The sequence below is a fragment of the Equus quagga genome, chromosome 5 (genome assembly GCF_021613505.1).
Source record: "Equus quagga isolate Etosha38 chromosome 5, UCLA_HA_Equagga_1.0, whole genome shotgun sequence".
Lineage (NCBI taxonomy): Eukaryota > Metazoa > Chordata > Mammalia > Perissodactyla > Equidae > Equus > Equus quagga.
The window spans coordinates 75,882,733-75,907,898 of record NC_060271.1 but is presented as its reverse complement, the minus strand read 5'-3'; the positions used below and the strand labels follow the sequence as shown (position 1 = coordinate 75,907,898).

General features: G+C 38.9%; 1 protein-coding gene across 1 annotated transcript; it reads left to right on the top strand.

Moving 5' to 3' along the window:
• Nucleotides 1-1,966: 1,966 nt before the first annotated feature.
• MRPL19 (mitochondrial ribosomal protein L19) lies at nt 1,967-8,015 on the top strand. The gene is made up of 6 exons (XM_046663509.1): nt 1,967-2,086; nt 2,279-2,396; nt 4,340-4,458; nt 4,673-4,807; nt 7,298-7,479; nt 7,609-8,015. The coding sequence occupies exons 1-6, from the start codon at nt 1,984-1,986 to the stop codon at nt 7,828-7,830; spliced, it is 879 nt and encodes a 292-aa protein (XP_046519465.1). The 5' UTR covers nt 1,967-1,983; the 3' UTR covers nt 7,831-8,015.
• Nucleotides 8,016-25,166: the final 17,151 nt, after the last annotated feature.

The window sequence follows — 25,166 nt, the reverse complement described above, 5'->3', positions numbered from 1 at the left end:
CAGCTCTATTTTAATATGGCTCCACTCATGTCATCTTTCACAGTACAAATTCCAGATTTCTTAACAAGATTTACTATTTATCTTTTTTGGTTTTATCTCTGCCACCTATCCCCACCTACAGTTGCTCAGCCCAAACTTAATTTTAGTTCCTCAAAAGGAGAATACTCTTTTTATTTTATTTTTTAAAGATTGGCACCTGAGCTAACAACGGTTGCCAATCTCTTTTTTTCTCCCTGAATCCCCCCAGTACATAATTGTATATTTTAGTTGTGGGTCCTTCTAGTTGTGGTATGTGGGATGCTGCCTCAATGTGGCCCGACAAGCGGTGCCACGTCCATGCCCAGGATCCGAACTGGTGAAACCCTGGGCCGCCAAAGCAGAGCACGTGAACTTAACCACTCAGCTACAGGGCTGGCCCCAGCTCTTTTTATTTTTGGTTGAGGAAGATTCGCTCTGAGCTAAGATCTGTTGCCAATCTTTCTCTATTTTGTATATGAGCCACCACCACAGCATGGCCACTAACAGACAAGTGGTGTAGGTCTACTCCCAGGAACCAAACCTGGGCTGCTGAAGAGGAGCACACCAAACTTAACCACTAGGCCTCTGGGGATGACCCCAGGATAATACTCTTGATATCAAACCTCTTAATCACAAGTTCATGTGCCCAATGCACAGCAAGCCAAACACTGAGACATCTGTGCTTGGAGATGGAGAAAGGCCCCACTCAAGTTGGCCAAGATGAGAAGGTGAGAGGATGTTTCCCTCAAACCTACCTTCACCAGAGCAAAAAGCTGCAGGGTTTTGTAGAGCTAAGGGGCTTGGCAGGAGATGCTTCAGAGAAACAAAGGGGTCACTCCTGATAAGGCCCTGAGCAATCTGCAATGGCTGCTGTGGGCCCAGCCATCTGATGATCCCAACCTCCCCAAAGGCATTATCTTTCTTCTGCAAAACATACAAATCCTCAAGACCTGAATCATCCCTCAAGTTAAACTGGAAAACAGCAAATTGACAAAGTTCATAACAAGGTCAAAAGGCAATCATGTTCTCACTGAATATCTACAGGTACCTGACTTCAATTTCACTCTCTTTAATCTCAGGGACTGTGTGCCACCTGTTCTGTCAGGAACTATTTTCTTTTCCTTCTTTTGCATTCAACAAAGAGTGAGGGCCAGGCAGATTCTAGGTGCTGGGATAAAATGGTGAGCAAAAGACGACCTTGTCCATGACCCGGTGGAGTTTACAGTATACTGGCCAAGTTAGACACCGATCCAATAATTACACAGGTAATTAAAAATGGAATTAAATTAAAATTGCAAATGATATCAGAGCTCCAAATGGAAGTTACTAGTAAGGATGAGAGCCTATAGTGGGGTTTCGACTGGGTGAAGTCCTGCCTGAAAACATGAGTGGAGTGTAAGGCTAATTTTAAGGCATAGGTAGGTGAGCCATCTCTTTACAAGACAAAGGAAAGAACATGTAAAAAATTTAAAATGGTATCAGTGCAGGTGGGGTCTGGTTATTGGGTGATCCCATGACTTTTAGATAAGAATCAGAGATAAGGCCATCCCCCCTTCCTCCTGGTGCAGAGGGGCAGGCATGGAGATTTCCTTCACAAACGCAAATGTCTCTCCAAGGGCAAGCAAACTCTGCTCCTCGGAGCCTGCTTCTCATCGGCCGTTTTAAAATTAACCAGCCTAAAATCCTCATCACTGCCTGAGAAAATGAAGACAGAGTTGATCCAAACAGGGAGGAAAGCATTCTAGGCTGAGAGAACGCATGCGTGGAAGGGCATAACTTGGCACATTATGGGAACAAGAGAAATATGCATTTTCCCTAAGATATACAGGCTAAAGGACGGGAAAGGGGGGTGAGGGGGTGGAACTTGGCTAGTTTGTCCTGTAGCAGCCGCCATTCGACTGCAGGTGGCCACGACCTTGTCGCACTGGCTTCTGGGAGTTGTAGTCTCTACCTAAGCGAGCCGGCATGGCGGCGTCCATTGCAGGGGGCTGCGGAGCCGCAGCGGGCCTGGCGCGGAGCTTCCGAGCCGCCACGGCGCTGCTCCCTGCGCCGGCCTCTTTCGCCTGCCGTAAGTAGAGCGGGGCTTGCGAGCCTGGACGCAGAATGGGCTCAGGGCCGGGCTGGGAGGAGGCGAGCCTGGAAGTGCGGGGCGACCTCAGCGGAGGCCTCTCGTGGGACGGGAGTTGGGGGAGACGGCCGGGCTCCGCGGGAGCGCAGGGCAGGCCCGAGCAGCCTTGACCTCTGTCGTCCGCCCCTGCAGGGGCCCGCTGGAGGTCGGCCAGGCAGCAGAGCACGGGACCTGCGGAGCCTGGCGCATTCCAGCCGCCCCCGAAACCAGTTATCGTGGACACGCGCCGGCCGCCGCACCAGAGGAGCAGGTGAGCCCGGACCTGGGCGCGATTGCGGCTTTTGGGGTCTGCGCGTTCGCTCTGGGGGTCCCGGCACTAAGGCGGGGGCTGGAGCTGCCCCTGTGTGAGCTTGTGTGCAGGACTCGTGAGCCGCGGACCTGAAAGCGCGCTCCACTCTGGCTTGCCTGCCTCGTTCCTCCCGACCCGGGGTTGCCCTTTGTCTGCCGTCTTATAAAATCGGAACTTCAAGTAGGGCTTCCCCAGATTTGAAGTTTTTTTCTCCGAGGTTTGCTCTGTATCAACAGTCGTTCTCTGAAGTACATCGGATTTTACCTGTTTACCTTCAGGAGCCGATCTTTCCTCGCCTGGGTGGAAAGGCATTGGCCAGAACGCCCCGTGTTTTAGTTTCTTGGCAAGTGCGGTACAGTGGTAAAAATTTCCGCAAATTTGTGTATGAAATTTGCTCTTCAAAACTGTGCTTAAAACCCTGATTCACTTAAATGAATGGTGGTAACTTTGGAGGGACATGTAAATTTAGTGGCGTAGGGATTTGCGGAAAGTATTTCGGTAGAATTGTAGAATAACCTTATTAAAAAACCAGTTTTAGGAGGAAAAACTTGGTGTGATTTTATGCTTTCTGTGAGAACTCTAGGTTGGTGGTTGGATTATCTGTGTGTGCCTGTGTGTGTTTAACATTTCAAATATTCTGTAATTCTAAGTTGAAATAAGCTTGAATTTGTGGAACAGAGATTCAGAAAAGATTTTTGTGTACAACTTTTAAGGTGGAAAAGGAGTATCTTAGTGGCAACACTTAATACAATTCAGTTCAATAGGAATGTGATTGTATAACTACTTTGGAAAACAATTTGACAAAATTTAGTAAGTTTGAGGTTGTGTATACTTTTCCACCCAGAAGGTATACAACTTAAAGAAAATGATATGTGCAAGGTGACATATACAAGAATGAACACAAACAGTATTGTTTATAACAAAAATTTAGAAGCAGCCTAGATATCCGTCAGTAGCTAAATAGGTAAATACATTCATATAACGGACTATAAGTAATTCGTAGCAGATGCCTTCTATAGTGTTAAGGGGTGAAATGCCTTGCTGTTGACATTTTCAAATGGTTCAGGAAAAACCTAGATATAAAGCTAATATGGCAAAATGTTGGCAATTGGTGAGACTAAGTGAAATATGTATAGGTGTTCATTGATTTAACATTTTAACTTTTTGGTAGGTTTGAAAAATTTTAAAGTAGGAAATGAAAAGGAAGAAATTCATAGGAATAATAATCACCAAATTTAGTTAATTACCTGTAGTAATTGACTGTGGGGGTAGGGAGGGGCACACAGGCACTGCAACAATTTATTTCTTGACATGGATGGTAGGGACATGAATTTTCGTTATAATGTCATTTATACTTTTCTATACGTTAAATGTAATGAGTTTAAAAAAGAAGAGAATAGTGAGATTATTTTTAAAGTCAGTTTGCAACCGATGATTTATATGTTTATATCTTTTCTAACATAATTTACTTAACATGTGCAACTCAGCGTGAGACCTGTGGTTATGGTCTCAGGCTTTGGAGTCTGACAGACATGCCCACGTTTAAATCTTGACTTGATACATTTATAGCTAATATAATAATAGGTCAGTTATTTACCCTCTCCAAGCTTCATTTTCTTCCTGTGTGGAAAGGAGATGATGATACCAAATCCACCTGGTGGTTTGTAAGGATTAAGTCACGCTGGAGATGTTTAATAAAGCTTTTAACACAATGCTAGGTGAGTACTCAGGAGTTGTTAGCTATTTTCGTGAACAGTGACAACAATTTTAGAAATAAGATCGATTTTTCTTATTTAGAGAAGGAAGATTAAAAGACATCAACATTATAATTTTTCAGGTTTTTTTCCCCTAAAGCAATAGTTTCTCTTTTAAGTTTGCTTTTAATTCTTTCTTTCCCTCTGCAGGTTCCTGAGTCCTGAATTCATTCCTCCAAGGGGAAGAACAAATCCTCTGAAATTTCAAATAGAAAGAAAAGATATGTTAGAAAGGAGAAAAATACTCCACATTCCAGAGTTCTATGTCGGTCAGTAAGAGCTGGATGCTTTTATTTTTAGGAATTGGAGGGTTACTTGTCTTGACATAGACAAGATTGTTTTTCACATATCTGGGTTTTGTCCAAAAGAGATATTTATTTTATAATGTTATTAAAATATTTAGAAAGTGATGAAGTTACCTGGCAGTGCTGTTTATTTTTTCCCGCATCACATGGAGAAGTTCACTTCTCTTTTGCTTTGTAGGAAGCATACTGCGTGTTACCACGGCCGACCCGTATGCCAGCGGGAAAACCAGCCAGTTCCTGGGGATCTGCATCCAGAGATCAGGAACAGGGCTTGGAGCTACTTTTATCCTTAGGAATACTATCGAAGGACAAGGTAGGTTGCATTATTTTGATTTTCTGGGTGATGTTATCTCAGGATTCTATTTTGTTTTCTGGGTCCTGGGATGAGATATCTGGAGCTTGAAAGTGACAGGGGGCTCTGAGGGGTGACATGAAGCCTGTGGCCTAAGAATGGCATGAGAACTGAGGTTGCTGATTAAATACAGTTGGCGCTCTGCTTTCTCTTGGAAACTTCTTTTATTACAGGGACGACACTGTAAGAAGTAGCCTTTCCAAACTCTGGCAGCATCACAGGAGGAGACAAGTGGGGTTATAATAAAGCAGGGTGGGGACGTTCATTTTAGAGTAGATAACCCAGGAGAACATCGAGATAAATATCGTGACGTCCTTAGAAGTTACTTTTTCCTAAAATGAATGCTCCCATTTTGTTTCATATTATGACAGTCATCACAATTATTACTATTGTATAAGAATCAGGAATTTAAAAACAGGCAAACTTTTTTTTTGCTATGCCTAATAAGGCAGAGGCACAAGTGGTAGAATTCTGGAAAGCTTATGAATCAAAATGGCAGGAACAGTAGAGTTTTCATACGTAAAAGTTGTATGCTTCATGATCCCCCATTGTGAGTTACGATGTTCAGAGAAATTGAACGCGTGTGAGCAGTTGCTGTCTCCTCGTCCTGTGATGACCTGTGGGCCGTGCAGGTCGGCGCTCAGCTGCACTTGACTGATCACAGAGACTTGTGCCTCCAATCAGGTCATGTACTTGGAGGAGCCTTGTACTAGAAAGACATGAGCATAGGTGTGAGTCAGCTGGGCCTGGGTTTGATTTTCTTCCTTAAAATTGATATAATAGTAGTCTTTACTTCTTAGGTTGTGGTCAGTTGATTGTGATATTGTGTATGAGGTACTGGACACAAAATGCTCAAAAAATGTTAGCCTCCTCTTGCCCTCCTCTAAAGTATATTTTGACTATTGTAACCTGCTTCGACCTTCCCCATCCATACTCCCTTCTTTGGTGGTTCTTTCTAGTCCACTGGCTTTAGGTACCATCCATATGATGATAACGTTCCAAATTTATATCCTGAACTTGACCCTTTCCAAGTTCTAGAATTGTATATACAACTACCTATTCAACATCTCCACTTGGATGTCTTAGAAGCATAAGAAAAGTTCAAAACAGAACTTTTTATTCCCCCTCACAATGTGTTCCTCTCAGTTTTTGTATTTCCAAAAACGATACCACTGGCCACCCATTTACTTAAACCAAAAATTTAGGAGTTATTTTTAATTAGTCTCTTCACATATCCACTCAATCAACAAGTTTTCTTGGCTTAATGTCCCAAAAATTTATCCCAATTTTGTCTGTCCATCTCCATTGTTCCCACTCTCATCCATGCCACCACCGACTCCTGCCTGCCACTGTGTGGTGGCACAGTTTACTTTCTCTAGTTTATTTTCCTGGCCCACCAAGTTACTATGCTCCAGCCAAGTGGGCCTTTTTCTGGTTCTTCCAACATGGCAAGTTTGTTAAGACCCCAGGGCCTTTGCATTTGCTTTTCTTTCTGCTTGGAGCATTCTTGGCCCTTTATAGTATCAGTTTAAATATCATCTTTTCAGAGAGACTTTCCTGGATATAGTATTTAAAGTTGCCCCCTTCCGAGTCACAATGTCATCACTCTGTATTGTCTTCACTATATGAAATTACCTTGTTGGTTTGTTTGTTTATTGTTTGTCATCCACTAGAATGTAGGCTTTATGACAGGAGAAGTATCTTACCTATTTTGGTTTTGCGATAGGCAGAGTTCCTAAATCAGTGCCTGGAACAGAATAGGTGTACAGTAAATATTGGATTAAATCCTGGTGTTAAACGCTAGATGCTAACAGTGATCCTATATATCTGTATTTCTCTTGGGATTATTCCAGGAAACCTCAGAATACACTCTTGCCCTTAAGTGTTTGAGGATACAGATGATATGTATTAAACTATTCCTTGTAGCATTTTGGAAACACTCAGGACTTTACCTAGCTTGTTTTATATGCAGGACCCCAGCACATTAGAAAACCTAGGCCATCCCTAAGAGGAGCTTCTAAACCAGAGTTAGAACTTTAAAAATTTACTTGTTCTTTTTGCATCATTGACCCTGTTGCTCTCAATGTAGAAGATGAGTTTTTATGTAAGTAATTGGGAAATGATCAAGAACGTGACAGCGTGAAGAATTTACTCACTTTCTCCGAGTTAATGCTATCAGAATTGAAGAGATATTTGACTCAATATATTTATAGAGACGTTTTTCTTCAGCCTTTATCATTCTAATTCAGATTTTCTCACTTGTTAATCTGCATGAATTTTAGTTTATTCCTTTAAATAATTTTCATCTTAAAAATTACAAATTTATGTCACATTTCCTACGTGCAAAACCCTGTGCTAGTTACATTATGAAATACCTTTTACTGTCGTATGAGGCGTATTCAGGCATCTGGATTTAGATTGTAAGCATATGTTTTCTTCTTTTTTTAAAAGGTGTTGAGATTTGCTTTGAACTTTATAATCCTCGAATCCAGGCGATCCAAGTGGTCAAATTAGAGAAACGGCTGGATGATAGTTTGCTGTACTTACGAGATGCCCTTCCTGAATACAGCACTTTTGATATGAATATGAAGCCGGTAGCACACGAACCTAACGAAGAAGTTCATGTTAATCAGGTATAAGTTGTACGTTTGGAACTGAAAATTAAGTATAAAATAAGGAAGAATCATCTTAATGAAAACTTGTAGAGGGATTTTGCTTATGACTGTCAGCCTGATTTATTCCTTTTCTTGTATCTTCCTTAGCTGAAAGTGAAAATGAAGCCTAAGCCCTGGTCCAAACGCTGGGAACGCCCAAAATTTAATATTAAAGGAATCAGATTTGATCTTTGTTTAACTGAAGAGCAAATGAAAGCAGCTCAGAAGTGGAGTCAGCCGTGGCTTGAGTTTGATATGATGAGGGAATATGATACTTCAAAAATTGAAGCTGCAATATGGAATGAAATTGAAGCATCGAAAAAGTCCTGATTCTGAGGATGAATTTGGTCATTGCAGAGAATATACTGACTCTCAGAGGATTTTTTTAGAGGCCAGTTTAATTTCATATGTAAGGACGTAGTCATTGAATCAATTAAGCATTCATTATTTTATGAGTACTGTTTTTAAAAAAATAAAATTATCACACTAGTTTATTATTTAAAAAATGTATAATGCCCAGTGGTCTCATGTTCATTCTTTTAGTAGAGGCAAAGCTACAGTAGTGGGGTCAAACTGTTACCGGAATGCTCTTCATTGAGCCTGGAATCTGAACAAGGAAGTGGGTAGGGTGATTTTTTAAATTTGTGAAATAAATCATTAATAGGGAAAAGTGTATGATTTCAAGAGTAATAAAATGAAGATTCATGTACCCACCATCAGGTTAAGAAGTAAAACATTTAGTAGTATCTAAGAAGGTTAAGAAATAGAACATTTACTGGGATCTCAGAAGACTCCTGTGTCTGCACTTGCCCCTCCCCACCCCCAGATGTGGACGCTGTCCTGACTTTGTGTTCATCATTCCCTTGCATTTCTTTTAGTTTATTACGTACATATACATTCTTAAGCAATATATTTCGTTTTGAAAAACCTGTTGGCAGGTATAAAAGGACAACATTGTCATTATTACATGAATGCTGCAGGGAAAACGTCAAAGTCTTCGGGTCATAGTCTGGCTTCAGTTTCCCTGAGAGTTTACAAAAATCACCTTTGAGGAGGTTCATGACTAAGGTCATGAGTGAGTCCTGCTAAATAGAAGGCTCACTGCAGGGCATCTGGCAGGGCTGTAGTGTGGACTGAGTAATTGACATCTGGCAAAAATGTTAGTGGAGTGTAGACTGCTATATTTGCTGATTGACAGCTCATGATGAATCAAACTTCAGCTCATAGGAGTAGGTTAAAACAGTACCCATAGGATGATGTGAGTGTCCTTGGTCATCCGTGTAGCTGAGAATAGAATGGAAAGCTGACATGTATTCACACGAGGTAAAAACCACCCTATGGATGATTTGGGCCAGGCTCACCTGGGCGTGCTGTTCCTCAGCTTACAAAGAGTACAGTTCTAGCATGGGTCTTGATGAGGGCACCCCTCAACCTGTCTGTCTCCTCTATCACGCTGCTCAGACCTACCCTCTGGTGCCTAGCTATTTGGGAATTTGCATTCAGTCCTCTCCTGTGTTGACCTTTCTGGATTCTCGTTTTTCATTTTATTGGCTGCTAACTCATTTTGGTGGAGCACATCCTTTGGTAGCCTCTAGAGGAAGTCTGTATGGAGGTAAATTTTTGAGACTTTGCTTGTCTTTTATATTTGATTGAACTTGTATAGGATTCTAGGTGGGAGATAGTTTTCCTTCAGAATTTTGTTGATACTGCTCCATTGTCTTATTTCCGGTTGTGTTGAGAAATCCAAAACCATTTTGATATCTGCTCCTTGTGTGTGACTTGAAAGCTTGTAGACTACCTTGGTACTCAGGGTAATGAGATTGTATAGGATGCGCCTCCTGTGGGTCTGTTTTTATCCATTATGTTGGGCATTTGATGAACCTTTTTAATATGGTAACTCATATCTTTCAGTTTTGGGAAATTTAGTGTTCATTGATTTCCTCGCCTCTGCTTTTCTTTCTGGAACTGTTATTTTGATGTTGGATCTCCAGGCGTGGATCTCTGTTTCCTACCCTCCACTCCCCCATCTCTTTGGTTTTTAATTCTTTAATTCAACATTTGAACTCTTTTTTGCTGTCATAATTTTAAATCTCAGAGGCCTCTTTTTGATTCCTGAAAGTTCCTTTTCTTTTAAGTACTCTTCGTATTTTTTGTTCTTGTCTTTGGATTTGTTCTGTTACCATCGAGGATGTTTGTGATACTGTTTGTGTTTTTTCTTTTGAAATTGTTTTTCTGCAGCATCTGTTTCTTCCAAATTTCTTTTTTCTGTGTCTATTTATTTCTTGTTCTGTGTTTTAGGCTTTTCTGGGACATCGAGCAATTCTTGCCTGTCTACTTGTGGTTGAATAGTGGACTAAAATGCTAGTTAGAAGCCTTGGACTTGTGGGAAGAGGCTGTCTTTAGGGTTATCCGGGTGGATGTCTTTTGGGAGTCCCCTCCTCCATGTGAATGTCTTAGTTTGGTCAGATTCTCCAGAGTAGAGGTTTCCAATCTTCCTGGAGGGTAAGGGTCTGTCTGCCAATGTTCTGGGAGCCATATAGGGGAAGAAGGATGGGATTTCTGGCGTTCTGCTTGTATATGGCCATCTCGTCACCCCCCCACCCCCAAAACACATGCTTTTAGATTAGTACCCAGTGTGTGCAGTCCAGAAAACCCTGTTTTGACTTCTCTCAAGCATAAACCTCTGGACTTCTGCTGGTGTGGAGGAGGGCCTGACGAGTCCTGGTGGGGGATGGGGGAAGGGATATTAAGCATATAACCTCCAAATAGTTTTTATCAGGGTCTCCTTATTTTAGCCACTGTCCTTCACCCCCAGTTGTGAGGTACTGGATCTGTTGACTGGACAGTTCTGAGGGATGAATTGGGTTGCTTCTCACCTTTCTCCACTGCTGGCTTGATTTGCCTGTCTTTTTCTTTGCCTCCCCAAAGCTCCAGTGCATGGTTGTTTATCCTAGTTGTCAGTCAGTCTAGTTCTATGTGAGCTGCAGCCCTAGCATGGCAACTGACAGATGGGTGGTGTGGTTCTGCTGCCAGGAAATGAACCCAGGCCGCTGAAGTGAGCGCTGAACTTTAACCACTAGGCCATCAGGGCTGGCTCTCATTTGCTTTTCTTGAGTCTGCTACCCATCCATGTGCTTCTTCAGCTTTTAAAACTTTGTTCTGGTTGTTTCTTGTCCTGTTCTCTCCTGTGGTTTTATGTCTCATCTATATGCTTTTCAACATTTCGTGCTACTTTTTCCTTCCATGTGTTTGTCTTTTTCCCTGTGGCATATTTTAATGGTCAATTGAATAATTCACCTGACAACCTATTTAGCTACTTTTCCGGTGATAGATTTCTTCTCCTAAAGAAATATTCACATGTTAACTCTTGGGGTTCTCAACATTCAGTGCTTCCTTGATCTTTTTCACTAATGATACACAGCCATGTAACTACTTTCAAAATGTAATGGATATACCATCATTCACTTATTTAGGTTACTTGCTGAGGTAGTCTCTCAAAATAAAATTTTAACGAGCCTGTATCCTATGTTTTTCTTGTCTTTTACTTCTCAGAATATAACCATTAAAGCCTGTTTATTTTTTTTAGCTTGATAAACACACTTCAACCTTCTTGGTAGAAAGGCAGATCAATGATACCTTTCAAGTTCTAAAGCTGTGCAAATATATGATCAGCTCATAAGTACATGTGCTCATAACAACACAGTGATCATGTTTGTCGACTGTTAAGATTATCTTTAAAATTCTTGTGAATTTCCCCCCAGAAACAAAGCAAATCTTAATACATTAAATGGGTGTAGTATAACAATTTTTATTGTGGGAAGATATAGATAACATAAAATTTGCCATTTTAACCATTTTTTTTTTAAGATTTTATTTTTCCTTTTCCTCCCCAAAGTCCCCCCGGCTTTGTATATTTTTAGTTGCGGGTCCTTCTAGTTGTGGCATGTGGGACGCTGCCTCAGCATGGCTGGATGAGCGGTGCCGTGTCTGCACCCAGGATCTGAACTTGTGAAATGCTGGGCCACCAAAGCAGAGCACGTGAACCCAACCACTCGGCCACGGGGCCGGCCCCATCATTTTTAAATGTACAATTTCAGTGGCGTTAATTACATTCACAATGTTGTGCAGCCATTAACACTTTCTCCAAAACTTTTTCATCACCCCAAACGAAAACTCTGTAACCACTAAGTAATAATTGTTCCTCTCTTCCTCTCAGTTCCTGGTAAGCTCTAATCTACTCTTTCTGTATGAATTTGCCTATTTTAGATATTTCTTATAAGTGGAATCATACAATATTTGTACTTTTGTGTCTGGCTTATTTCACTTACTGTATTTTCAAGATTCATCCATGTAGCATGTATTTCCTTTTTATGGCTAAATATTTTACTGTATACGTATACCACATTTTATTTATCCATTCATCTGGTGATGAACACTTGGGTTATTTCCACCTTTTGGTTATTGTGAATGATGCTGCAATGAACATTGACATATAAGTATCGATTGAGTAGCTGTTTTTATATACTTTTAAAATATACTCCAGGTATATACCCTGGAGTGGAACTGCTGGATCATATATTTTAAAATTTTTCTTGTGATTTCCTTGATCCATTGGTTATTAAAGAGTGTGTTTGTTAATTCCCACATATTTGTGAATTCCACTTTTAGTTTGTTACTGATTTCTAGCTTCATTTTGTGGTCAGGGAAGATAGTATGATTTCAACCTTTGAAATTTATTGAAAATTGTTTTGTGGCCTAACATATGGTCTATCCTGGAGAATGTTCCATGTACGTTTGAGAGAAATGTGTACTGTGTTGTTGGGTAGAGTGTTTTATATATGTCTGTTAGGTCTCACTGGTTTACAGTGTTGTACAGGTCTCCTGTTTTCCTTGTTGATCTTCTGTCTAAATGTTTTATCCATTTTTGACAGTGGAGTATTGAAGTTTCCAACTATCCTTGTAAAACTATCTAGTTCTCCCTTTAACTCTGTCAGTGTTTGCTTCATATATTTTGGGGCTCTGTTATTTGGTGCATAAATTATATTTATTATATCTTCTTGATGAATTGACTTATTAATCTATAATAGCCTTCTTTGTTTCTTGTAACAATTTTTGGCTTAACAGTCTGTTTTGTCTGATATTAGTGTAGCCATCCCTGCTTTCTTTTGGTTACTATTTACATGAATATTTTTTTCCATCCTTTCACTTTCAACATATTTGTGCCTTTGGAGTTAGAGTGAGTCTCTTGTTGGTGGCATATAGCTGGATCCTGTGTTTTTGTTTGTTTTTTATCCATCTTGCCAATCTCTGTCTTTTGTTTGGAGAGTTTAACCCATTTACTTTTAAAGTAATTGGTATAGGGAAGGACTTTTGCCATTTTGTTATTTGTTTTCTTTATGTCTTATACCATTTTTTCTCTCATTTTCTCCGTTACTGCATTCTTCTGTGTTAAGTTGATTTTTTGTAGTGAAACGTTCTCATTCCCTTCTTGTTTCCTTTTCTGTGTATTTGTTAAATGTTTTCTTTGTGGTTACTGTGAAGATTAAATTTAACATCTTAAATTTATAACAGTTTAGTTTGAATTGATACCAATTTGACTTCAATAGCATTACAAAAACTTTACTCCTATGAGGGTCTGTTCTCCCTTTATGTTATTGATGTCACAAATTACATCTTTTGTATATTGTGTGCCTAGTAACACAGATTTATAATTATTTTGTATACATATGTATTTTAAATCATGTAGGAGATACAAAGTGGAGTTACAAAACAGTATTACAGTAATACGAGCTTTTTTATTTCTCCATGTGTTTACCTTTACTGGAGATCGTTATTTTTTTCATACAGATTCAAGTTACCTATGTCTAGTGTCATTTCTGCCTGAAGTACTCCCTTTAGCGTTTCTTATAGGACAGGACTAATTGCAATGAACTCCCTCAGCTTTTATTTATCTGGCAATGTCTTTATTTCTCCCTCATTTTTGAATGACAGTTTTGCAATATAGAATTCTTGGTTGACAATATTTTTCTTTTAGCATGTTAAATATGTCATCTCACAGCCTTCTGGTCTCCATGGTTTCTGATGAGAATTGGCTGTTAATTTTATTGAGGATCCTTTGATCATGAGGAATTGCTTCTCTCTTGCTGCTTTCAGGATTCTGTCTGCCTTTGTCTTTCAACACTTTGATTATAATACATCTTGGTGTGGGCTTCCTTGAATTTATGCTGCTTGAAGTTCATTGAGATTCTTAGATTTGCAGATTCATGCATTTCATCAAATTTTGAATATATTTGGCTGTTACTTCTTCAAATATTCATTCTGCTCCTTTATCTCTCTCTCCTTCTGGGATTCATAATGCATATGTTGGTCTGTTTGGTGGTGTCCCATCACTTTCTGAGGCTGCGTTCACTTTTCTTTATTCTTTTTTCTTTCTGCTCCTCATACTTGATTATTGTAATTGTCCTGTTTTCAAGTTTGCTGATTCTTTTTTCTGTCTGCTCAAATTGGCTGTTGAATTTCTCTAGTGGATTTTTAATTTCAAGTATTGTACCCTTCAGCCTCAGAATTTGTTTGGTTCCTTTTTTACGATTTCTATGTGTTGATTGATATTCTTGTTTTGTTCATCTGTTCCTTTTCTAATTTCCTTTAGTTCTTCGTCGCGTTTTTCTTTAGCTCTTTGAGTATATTTGAGACAGTTGTTTCAACGCCTTTGTCTATTAATTCTGATGTCTGTGCTTCTTCAGAGATGGTTTCTATTTATTTTGTTCCTTTGAATGGCCATACATTCCTGTGTCTTTGAATGTCTTGTGCTTTTTTTTGGTTAAAAACTGGATATTTAAATATTATAATGTGATTTTGGAAGTCAGATTTCTCCTTCTTCCTCAAGGTTTGCTTTATTTTGATTATTGGACCATAGTAGTCCATTTGTTTACTGACATTTCCAAACTGTTTTTACAAAGAATGTATTCCTAGGTGTGTGGTCACTGAAGTCTGTTCCTTAACTTGTGTGTTCACAGATTTCCTTGAAAGCCGGAAGGTAAAACAAACACACCCCTCCGAGTCTTTACAGATTGTTTCTTTCTTAGGGTACTCCCTCAATACTTACCCGGGCTTGCACTAAACCTAGCAATTAGCCTGAGTTGAAAACTTAGGGGCTTCTCAGGTCTTTTCTGAGCATGCTTCTTACTCTGGACATATGTGTGGCTTTCTAAATTTCTCTATATATGCTGTCAAATATCCTAATTTCCCAAGGTAACTACCCCCACCCAGCTTTTTCTCCCAGGTCTTAGGTGGTCCTACTGTGAATCTCAACCATAATCTTTTGACGCAGGCATTTGTGTGTTAGTTTGCCTTACGCTGTTTTCAAGCAATGCCTGCTGCTTTTCTGGCCTGAGTTTTAGGTCAGACAAAAGAGATGAGTGTTTTGCTTCAGTCCTTTGGGTAGCCCACAGATAGTCTAGAATAGACATAAACAATGATTTGTGAATAAGGTCTTCTCTGCTTCCTCTAGAAACAGGGTCCAAGATCCAACACTGAGAATGTGGCTGCCATTTTAAAGACTGCTGCTACATCAAGAAGGAGTTGGGAAAGGGCAAGGAAACATGCTACAAAGCTTTCCTCACATTTTTTCCCCCTCCACCCAGTTTTATTGAGATATAATTAACATACAGCACTGTGTATGTTTAAGGTGTACAGCACAATGATTTGAGTTTCATATATTGTGAAATGGTTACCACAATACGTTTAGTTAATATCAATCATCTCATATATATACAAAAAAGAAAAAAGTGGTTTTTTCTTCTTGGTGATGAGAACTCTTAGAATCTACTCTCTTAACACCTTTAAAGTGGACCATACAGCCATGTTAACTATAGTCATCCTGTACGTTATATCCCCAGTACTTATTTGTCTTGTAACCGGAAGGTTGTATCTTTGACCACCTTCACTGAATTTCCCCAGCTCCTACCCACTGCCTCTGATAACCACAAATATGATCTCTTTTTCTACGAGTTTTCGTTTGTTCATTTGTTTTGGTTCCACATACAAGTGACATCATATAGTATTTGTCTTTTTCTGACTTATTTCACTTAGCATAATGCCCTCAAGATCCATCCATGTTGCAGGATTTCCTTCTTTTTTTATGTCTGAATAATATGTATATTATTTACATATATACATATATATATTTATATATCTCAACTTCTTTATCCATTCATTTTCGATGGACAGTTAGGTAGTTTCTGTGTCTTAGCTATTGTAAATAATGCTGCTATGAACATGGGGGTGCTGATAATTCTTTGACATAGTGTTTTCATCTCTAACCAGAAGAATTTTCATTCTACCTACCAAGAAGTAGAATTGCTGAATCACATGGTATTCTATTTTTAATTTTTTGTGGAACTTCCATACTGTTTTCCATAGTGGCTGTACCAATTTACAATCCCACCAATGGTGCACAAGGGTTCTCTTTCCTCCATGTCCTTGCCAGCATTTATCTCGTCATTTGGATGATAGCTATTCTGACAGCTGTGAGGTGATATCTCATTGTGGTTTTGATTTGCATTTCCCTAATGCTTAGTGACGTTGAGCACTTTTTCAGGTACCCGTTGGCCATTAGTCTATTTTCTTTGAAAAAATATCTATTTGGGTCCTTTGCTCATTTTTTAATTGGATTACTTGTTGTGTTGCTATTGAGTATATGAGTTCTCTCTATATTTTGGATACTAACCCCTTATCAAATATAGCATTTGCAAATATTTTTTCTCATTCTGCAAGTAAGTTGTCTTTTCATTTTGTTGATTGTTTTTGTTTTGCTGTGCAGAAGCTTATTAGTTTGATGTGGTCCCACTTGTTTATTTTTTATTTTGTTGCTTGTGCTTTAGGTGTTATAGCCAAAATACCACTGCCAAGACTGATGTCAAGGAGTGGTTTTTCTATGTTTTCTTCTAGGAGTTTTACCATTTCCAATCTTACATTTAAGTCGTTAATCCATTTTGAGTTAATTTTTGTAAGTGGTGAAAGGGGTTTAGTTTTATTCTTTTACATGTGACTATTAATTTTTCCCAGAGACTGTCTTTTCTCCATTAAGTATTCTTGGTTGCCCTGTCAAATGGTAGTTAACCATATGTGTGTGGGTTTATTTTTGAGTTCTCAATTCTGTTCCATTGGTCTATGTCTGTTTTTATGTCAGTATCATACTGTATTGACTACTATAGTTTTATACATTGCTTAAAATCAGGAAGTGTGATGCCTCCTGCTTTGTTCTCCTTTCTCAGTATTTCTTCAGCAATTTGGCATATTTGGGTTCCATATAAACTTTAGGATCGTTTTTTCTCCTGTAAAAAATGCCATTGGAATCTTGATAGAGATTGCATTGAATCTACAGATGGCTTTGGGCATTTTTAACTATTAATTCTTCGAATCCATGAATACACAATATCTTTATATTTATGGTCGTCTTCGACTTCTTTCACCGGCACCTCGTTTTCAGTGTACAGATCTTTCACCTCCTTGGTTAAATTTATTCTTAAGTATTTGTATTGTTTTTGATGCTATTGTAGATGGGATTGTTTTCTTTCTTTATTTTTCAGATAATTCATTGTTAATATGTAGGAACTCGACTGATTTTTGTACATAAATTTTGTATCCTCCAATTTTGCTGAATTTGTTGATTAGATCTGAGAGTTTTTTGGTGGAGTCTTGAGGGTTTTCTATATATAAAATCATGTCATCTGCCAATACAGCTAATTTGATGACTTCTTTTCCATTTCTGATGCCTTTTATTTCTTTTTCTTGCCTAATTGCTCTGGCAAGGATTTCCAATACTACGTTGAATAGAAGCAGTGAGAGTAGGCACCCTTATCTTGTTCCTGATCTTAGAGGAAAAGCTTTCAACCTTTTACCATTGAATATGATGTTAGCTGTGGGGTTGTCATTATGACCTTTATTATGTTGAGATATGTTTCTTCTATATGTAATTTGTTTTTATCATGAACAGATGTTAATTTTGTCAAATGCTTGTTTGCATCTATTGAGATGATCGTATGATCTTTTTCTTTAATTCTGTTAATGTGGTATATCACATTTATTGATTTGTGTGTGTGTTGAACCATCCTTGAGTCCCAGAAATAAATCCCACTTGATTATGGTGAATGATCTTTTTATTGTGCTGCAGAATTTGGTTTGCTAGTGTTCTATTGAATATTTTTGCATCTCTATTCATCAGGGATACTGGCCTGTAATTTTCTTTTCTTGTAGTGTCCTTTTCTGACTTTGATATCACGGTAATGCTGGCCACATAAAATAAGTTTGGGAGTGTTTTCTCCTCTTTGATTTTTTGGAAGAGTTTGGGAAGTATTGGCATTACTTTTTCTTTAAATGTTTGGTAAAATTTACTAGTGAAGATATCTGGTCCTGGGATTTTATTCTTTGGGAGATTTTTGATTGCTGATTTAATCTCCTTACTAGTAATTGGTCTGTTCAGATTTTCTATTTCTTCCTGATTCAGTCTTGGTAGGTTGTATGTTTCTAAGAATTTTCCCATTTGATCTAGGTTGTCCAGTTTATTGGCATATATTTGTTCATAGTAGTTTTTTATGATCCTTTGTATTTATATGGTATTTAGTTTTTTGTTTTTTGTTTTTGATGAGGATGATTAGCTCTGTGCTAACATCTGTTGCCAGTCTTCCTCTTTTTGCTTGAGGAAGATTGTCCCTGAGCTAACATCTGTGCCAGTCTTCCTCTGTTTTGCATGTGGGATGCTGCCACAGCATGGCTTGATGAGCAGTGTGTAGGTCTGTACCCAGGATCCAAACCTGGGAACCCCAGGCCGCTGAAGTGGAGCATGTGAACTTAACCACAATGCCACTGGGCTGGCCCCAGTATATGGTATCAGTTTTAATGTCTCCTCTTCATTTGCAATTGTGTTGATTTGGGTCCACTGAATTTCCTGGCCAGATGGGGCCACCAGTTTTGCTCTGCAGGTAGGGCAAGCTGTGGGCTGTACTCCCTGTTCAAGAGCCAAAGTAGGCATGCTGCTGGATAGGGTAGGTAGCTTCCCACGTGCTCTGGATAGGTTCTCTGGTTGGAAGGGCTGAAGCGTGTATTCAACTATGGGTGAGGCTAAGAATTAATTAGTTTCCCTGCTGGGTGGCTTGACAAAACCAGATCCAAGGTCAACAAGGCCCTTTGCAGTTTTGACTCAAGCTGAGCTGTGCCCCAAGTTCCCTGGCCACACAGGGCGCCTGGCTTTCCCTGAGGACAATCAGCTGTGCTTGCCAGAGTCTCTGCTGGCGTGTTGCTGGGCTATGCAGTTTTCCAGTTGTTCTGGCCGGGCCTTCTGGTCAGATGGGGCCGGGAACTATACTCAGAAGTGGGCAGGCCTATGAATTAGCTCTCCTGCCCAGGTGGATTAGGTGATCCAGTGCCAAGCAGCCTCCCATGTGTTCCTAGTTAGGCTTTCTGCTTAGGAGGGACCAGAAGCTACTTACACTCAGCAGTGAGTGGGTTAATGAATTAGCTCCTCTGCCTGGGCAGAGCAGGGTGACCAGCTCCAAGCCTGGAAAAGCTCTTTGTGGTCTTGACTCAAGCAGACCCACACCCAAAGTGCTCTGGCTGAATGGTGTCACTGGCTTTGCTCTACAGACAGTTGGCATTGCCTGCTGTACTCTCTGCCTGAGCGTTGCTGGGCTACGCAGCTTCCAGGTGTTCTGATTAGGCTCTCCGTGTGAGGTAAGACTGGAGGTGGACTTCCAAAAATCAGCCAACAATGCTGGGGGAGCTAGATGTCCAGCCTGGGGTCTCTTCCCACGGGAGGAATGATAGGCACAGGCAGGAGACCTCTTGGCGTGGTGCTGGCCTGGCTGCGGGGACAGGCAACGTGGCCAGCATGTAGCCGCTCCTCTTACCCTTCTAATGCAGTCCGTCCTGGTGTCTGTGGTGCAGGGGGGTGCTTTAGCCTCACCCCTGTGTTCTAGGATTTTCTCAGTGGTATCTTGTCCACGAATACTTATTAGTTGTTCTCGTGATGGGGAGCGAAGTCTGTAAAGACCTATGTCACCATTTTGGTGACTTCTTTCCATTTTAAAGTTGCCTTTTTCTTGATTCAGTTTTTGCTTCATTGTTATAAACTTTTGACTTTTCTAGAGTTCTAAGAAAGTTGGTTGTGACTGTTCCTGCTTGGTTTTCAATTTTTCTGTGGAAGAACAAGATCGTGGATCTGCCTACTCCATCATTCTACTCGTGTGTGTGTTGTGTTTAGATCCCCCTTTAGCACTGAGGTTGGACAATTATTAGCTTAAAATAAAGAACTCCGAGTCTTTTGTATAACTCAGAATTCAAAAAGTTATTTTTCCTATTAGAAATAGAAAAATGATATATATATATAAATATTCAGTTTCTGGGATAGGCCAGTCTGTGCCCAATAGAAGGGCTCCTATATTCCAGACACTTGCAAGGCATCTCATGTCCCTTAATGTTCACAAAATCCTTGTGAGACAGGTGCTTTTACTGTTTTACAAATGAGATCGCTCCGGGGAGGTAGGCAGCTTATCTAAAGTGGCACAGGAGATAGGTGGGGAGGCTAATGTTAAAACTCAGAAGTGTCTGAGTCAGAACTCTTTTAAAATCAGTTTAAAAAAAAGTCCCCAGACTGTATCAGAATATGATAGGAAGGTGGGGGATGGTGTTAGGGTTTTAAAAAGCTCCTGATGTGATTCTGATGTACAGCTAGTTGTGAGAACAATTGCACTTAACATCCTGCCTCCCATAGGAACAGCAGAACAGAGATGAAATTCAAGGCAGGTCATTTTGCTCTAAATTAGTCAGTTAACCAAAATGCCCAGCTACTGTTTTCAGTGAAGGCAGTAGAATGTGACCACCTTGTCTTAGTTTGCTGGAGACTTCCCCAATTTCAGCACTGAACATCCTGCATCTTGGGAAACCCCTTAGTCCTGGCAAACTAGGATGGCTAGTCACCCTAACAGCCAGATATTTATTATACATTTAGTTATCTGTAATAGCCTTTTATGATTTAAAAGTCCTGGATGTGTTCCTGAAAATTAGAGCACAATAGTGAAGTGTTTATCCTATGTCTTCCTTTATGACTAGCCTTAAGAAGTCCAAATGCATCTAGGAACATTCTGCATTTTTCAATGAACGAGCTATCAGTGGTTCTAACTTTCTCACTTCACAGAGCCCTTAGTTTTGCAGAAATTTTTAAAGGACACCGCCTAGGCCAAAAGAAACACTTAGTGCCATGTATTAACCATTTAGGTCCAAACATTTTAAAATAATACAAATTAAAAAAAATTTTTGTTGCATGCATCCTTAAATCATAATCACAAATTAGGATGTGTGTATCTGTTGGCCACTAAGCAATTTACTAAACCTTGGAATCAGACTGGACACCACCACTCTTCCTGTTCCACATGGCATCTCACGGGTACTTGCTTTATATCACAGCAACCTCTGAAAACCCAGCTTCACAAATACCTGTCTTCTAGAGTAACGTAACACGATCGAATGCTGAAGCTGAAAAACCTTGAGCTGTAAGTTCCAGTGGTTTCTGATGGGTGTCAAGTACTGCTGTCCCCCTTGACAATGTAAAATGTCCCACAATGCCTCTGTGAGTTCACAGGGGTGACCTAGGGCATCTCGGCACAGTTTGGGAACTGTGGATCTATAGGCATTTAATTCTGTCATGCAACTATTTACATGAAAATATTCAAATGAATAGTCAACCTGAATGCTCTTTTGACATTTAATAAAAAGCCTATGAAATCTGTATTAACAAACATTAATTCACATTTCTCTGGACTAACTCTATGAGCCTTGAATGTTTAAGAGAATACTGTCAACATAATTTAGTGTTAATGATTGTCTTACAGAATCTTGCTGGGACACTTCTGGTTAGCAGCTTATACTGAATCCCTAACATGAAATAAACCAGTGCAGTCATTCTAAGGCTCTGTTCATGATGGAAATTTGCTAGGTTTAGGTTTGTTTGGGCAGAAAAGGGGTTAAGAACCACTGGTCTAATGGACTGGGAATTTAAAAACAAAAATATCTCTGGCTATCCCTATCAGTTGTCCTCAGTTAACATCCACTGATGACCTCTGAAACAGTATCATGAAGGGCCATTTAGTGTGGTCTTCAGTGGTGCTCAGACTATTGGTAACACTGTTAGAGATAGTTCACTATTCTAGACACTTGTCTGACCTATAAGGTATTTTAAAAATTTGATGCATAATGTACAATAAAATACACAGATCTTAGGTTTTCTGTTCGAGTTTTTAATACCTGAATACACCCACGTACCCACCATGCAAATCAAGCTACAGAGCGTTTCCATCAGTACTGAAAGCTTCCTTGTGTCTCCTTTCATTCTCCCATCATTTTAGATTAGTTATGTCTGTTCTTATATTTAATATACATCGAATCATAAAGTATGTATTATTTTCTAACTAATAATGTTTTTGAGATTTACTTATTGCATTCATTAGTTCATTTCTAATTCAGTTTATCCATTCTGTTTCAGTTTTGGGCTATTATTAATAAAGCTGCTATCAACATTCCTGTACAAGCTTTTTTGTAAACATAGTATTTTCTTGGGGAAATGCCTAGGAGTGGAATTACTGAGTTGTATGGTATGTGAATGTTTAATGAGAAACTGATGAATGGTTTCCCAAAGAGGTGGTTCCATTTTACACTTGGTCAGTATTTATGAGTGTTCCAGTGGCTTCACATTCTAGCCAGCATTTGTTGATGTTAGTCTTTTTTGGTCATCCTAGTGGATGTGAAATGGTATTTGGCTTTAATTTGTTCTTCCCAAAGGACCTAAGATGAATACTGTTGCATAAATTTTAAATTTTGTTAAGTCTTTTTTCTTTCCTGGTTACTGCTTTCTTGGTCCTACTCAAGAAATGTTTACCTACTCCAAGGTCAAAGATATTCTGTTTTTTTCTACAAGCTTTTGTTTCTGAGTTTTAACATTTAGATCTATGACCTATCTCTATTTTTTTTGGTGTATTTGTATAGAAAATAAGGATCAAGGCTCATTTTCTTTCACACAGATAGTCAGTTGTTCCACCAATATTGTTATAAAAACTTTCCTTTTCCCACTGAATTAACCTGGCACCTCAGTCAAAAATTGTATATGTGTAGGTCTGTTTCTGGACTCTTCATTCTGTTCCATTGATATATTAATCTATTCTTATCCTAATACCACAGTCTTGATTCCTGTAGCTTTATAGTTAGTCTTGAAATCACATAGATTGAGTTTTCCAATTTGTTCTTCCTTTTCAAGATTGATTTGGCTATTTTAAGGCCTTTGCACTTCCACATTAATTTTAATATATTTTAATCAGCCTGAGGGAACTGTGATAGGGATTGCATAAATATAAACCAATTTAGGGAGAACAGACACCTTAACCCAAAACTGAGTTTTCTAATTCATGAAATGCTATGTCTCTCCTTTCATGTAGGTTTTCATTCTCAGCAAAGTTTTGTAGTGTTCAGTGCAGAAGTCTTGCAGATCTTCCTAGGTATTTGATGTTTTTTGCTGCTACCGACATGTTTTTAAAATTTAGGTTTCCAATTAATCAGATCGCTAGCATGCCCCCGGGGTTTTGATTTTTGTAAGATCTTGCTAAATTCATTTATTAGTTCTGGTTGACTTCCTTTTTTGTTTTGTAGAGTACGAAAGGTTTTCTATGTAAACAATCAGGTCATTTGTGAACAATGACGTCTTAATCTTGCGTTTCAATCTTTATGCCTTTTTCTTGACTTTACGGCTAGGACCTACGGAACAGTGTTGAACAGAAATGGTGAGAGCAGACATCCTTGCTTTACTATTTCACCATTAAGTATAAGTGTAGGTGTTTTTTTGCAGATGATCACTATCAGATTGAGAAATTTATATTCCTGCTTTTTGTCTTGTGAGAGGGGGTGTTGAATTTTGTCCAATGCCTTTTCTGTAGTCATTGAGAGGATCATAGAGTTTGCCTCTTTTATTCTGTTTGTGAGGTGAATTATACTGATTGACTTTCTAATGTTAAACCAACCTTGCCTTCCCGGAATAAACCCTATTTGGTCATGATGTATTACTATTATCCTTTTTATACATTGCTGGGTTCAATTTGCTAATATTTTGAGGACTTTTATTTCTATGTTTATGAGGCATATTGGTCAGTTATTTTCTTTTCCTGTGGTATTTTTTCAGGTTTTGTATCACTTATGGTATTTATTAGGAGTCATCTACATAAATGTTATTTTGTCACAGGTCTAAGAAATGCAAAAATCAATTGTTTTGAGGTGTTTTTTCATGGCCATTTGGGTTCCTAACAGCCATCATTAAAAATGTTTAAACAAGTCATCTGATTCTGTAATAATTTCACATTGTTTATGTGAACAAAAAGCTGAAAAAAATCCAGGGAAAGAATTGAGATGTGAGATGAGTTGTTAAAGTTTTTTCCTTGCTAGTTGCGTTCCTCCCCTTCATTCCAACCATTTGACAGTGACAGGACAAAAAAAGAATTGTGCACTGATGATTAGGGTTAAGCTTCACAAATGTTTTTTGAATACGCTCAATTACAGTACAGTCATGTGTTGCATAAATAAGGTCTTGGTCAGTGACAAACTGCATATATGACAGTGGTCTCCTAAGATTAGTACCATTTAGGCTCGGTGTGTAGTAGCCTACACCATCTAGGTTTGTGTATGGACAATCTATGATATTCACACAACTACAAAATTGCATACTGATGCATTTCTCAGAATGTGTCCCCCTCATTAAGCAACACATGACTGTGTATGTTGGATAAAACTCTTGACATTCAATTGAGCAAGCATAATGAAATTGAGTTGAAAACTAGTGGAGTTTAAATCAACTTGTCATTTTGGAAGTAGTTCTAATATTTTCCATTCTACGAAAAGCAAGAGAAATCTCTCTGCCCAAGTTAAAAATGGAAGACATCCAACACATCTTTAATTAAAAATGCAAAATTCAGAAGGAAATCTCCAAATGTGTACTTTAATGGTAAAAAAATATAATTTCATATGCAATAAAGTATTGGCCATTTATTTAAAAAACAAAGCTGTGTGTGTGTATATATACAATTTTGTAAATAGAGAAAGGTCTGAAAGGATAACATTAAAATGAAAACAGTTACCTCTGGGAACAATAATTGGGTAGGAATGCTAAATGCTTTTTAGCAAAGGCTTGAGTTTTCTAGATAAGATCCTATTCCTGTATAATTTGTGTACCTAAAAAAACCTCTTTATACCAGTGAATCATCAGTCTTCAATGAAGCAGAAATAACAAAGCAATTTGTTAAAATATATGAAGCTTCAAAACTAGAGGGGATAATGTCAGAGGCCACTTGCTCAAATCCTACAATATAACCGGCTTTTTCCTGATTATCTTTTGGGCAACAATTTGCAAAATATATATTTGGGGTTGCCCTCAAATTATTTAACAGATTTAAGAAAAATTACTAGTAAACACTCACTTTGAAAATTTTTCTCAATTTCTTTCTGATTCAATTACCTTGCCTTAGACTTTCTTTCTTTTTTTGCTGTGTAAGATGTGCCAATTTTCCTCTATTTTTCAGTATGTGGGCTGCCAGCACAGCATGGCCACTAACAGAGTGGTGTAGGTCCCTGGCTGG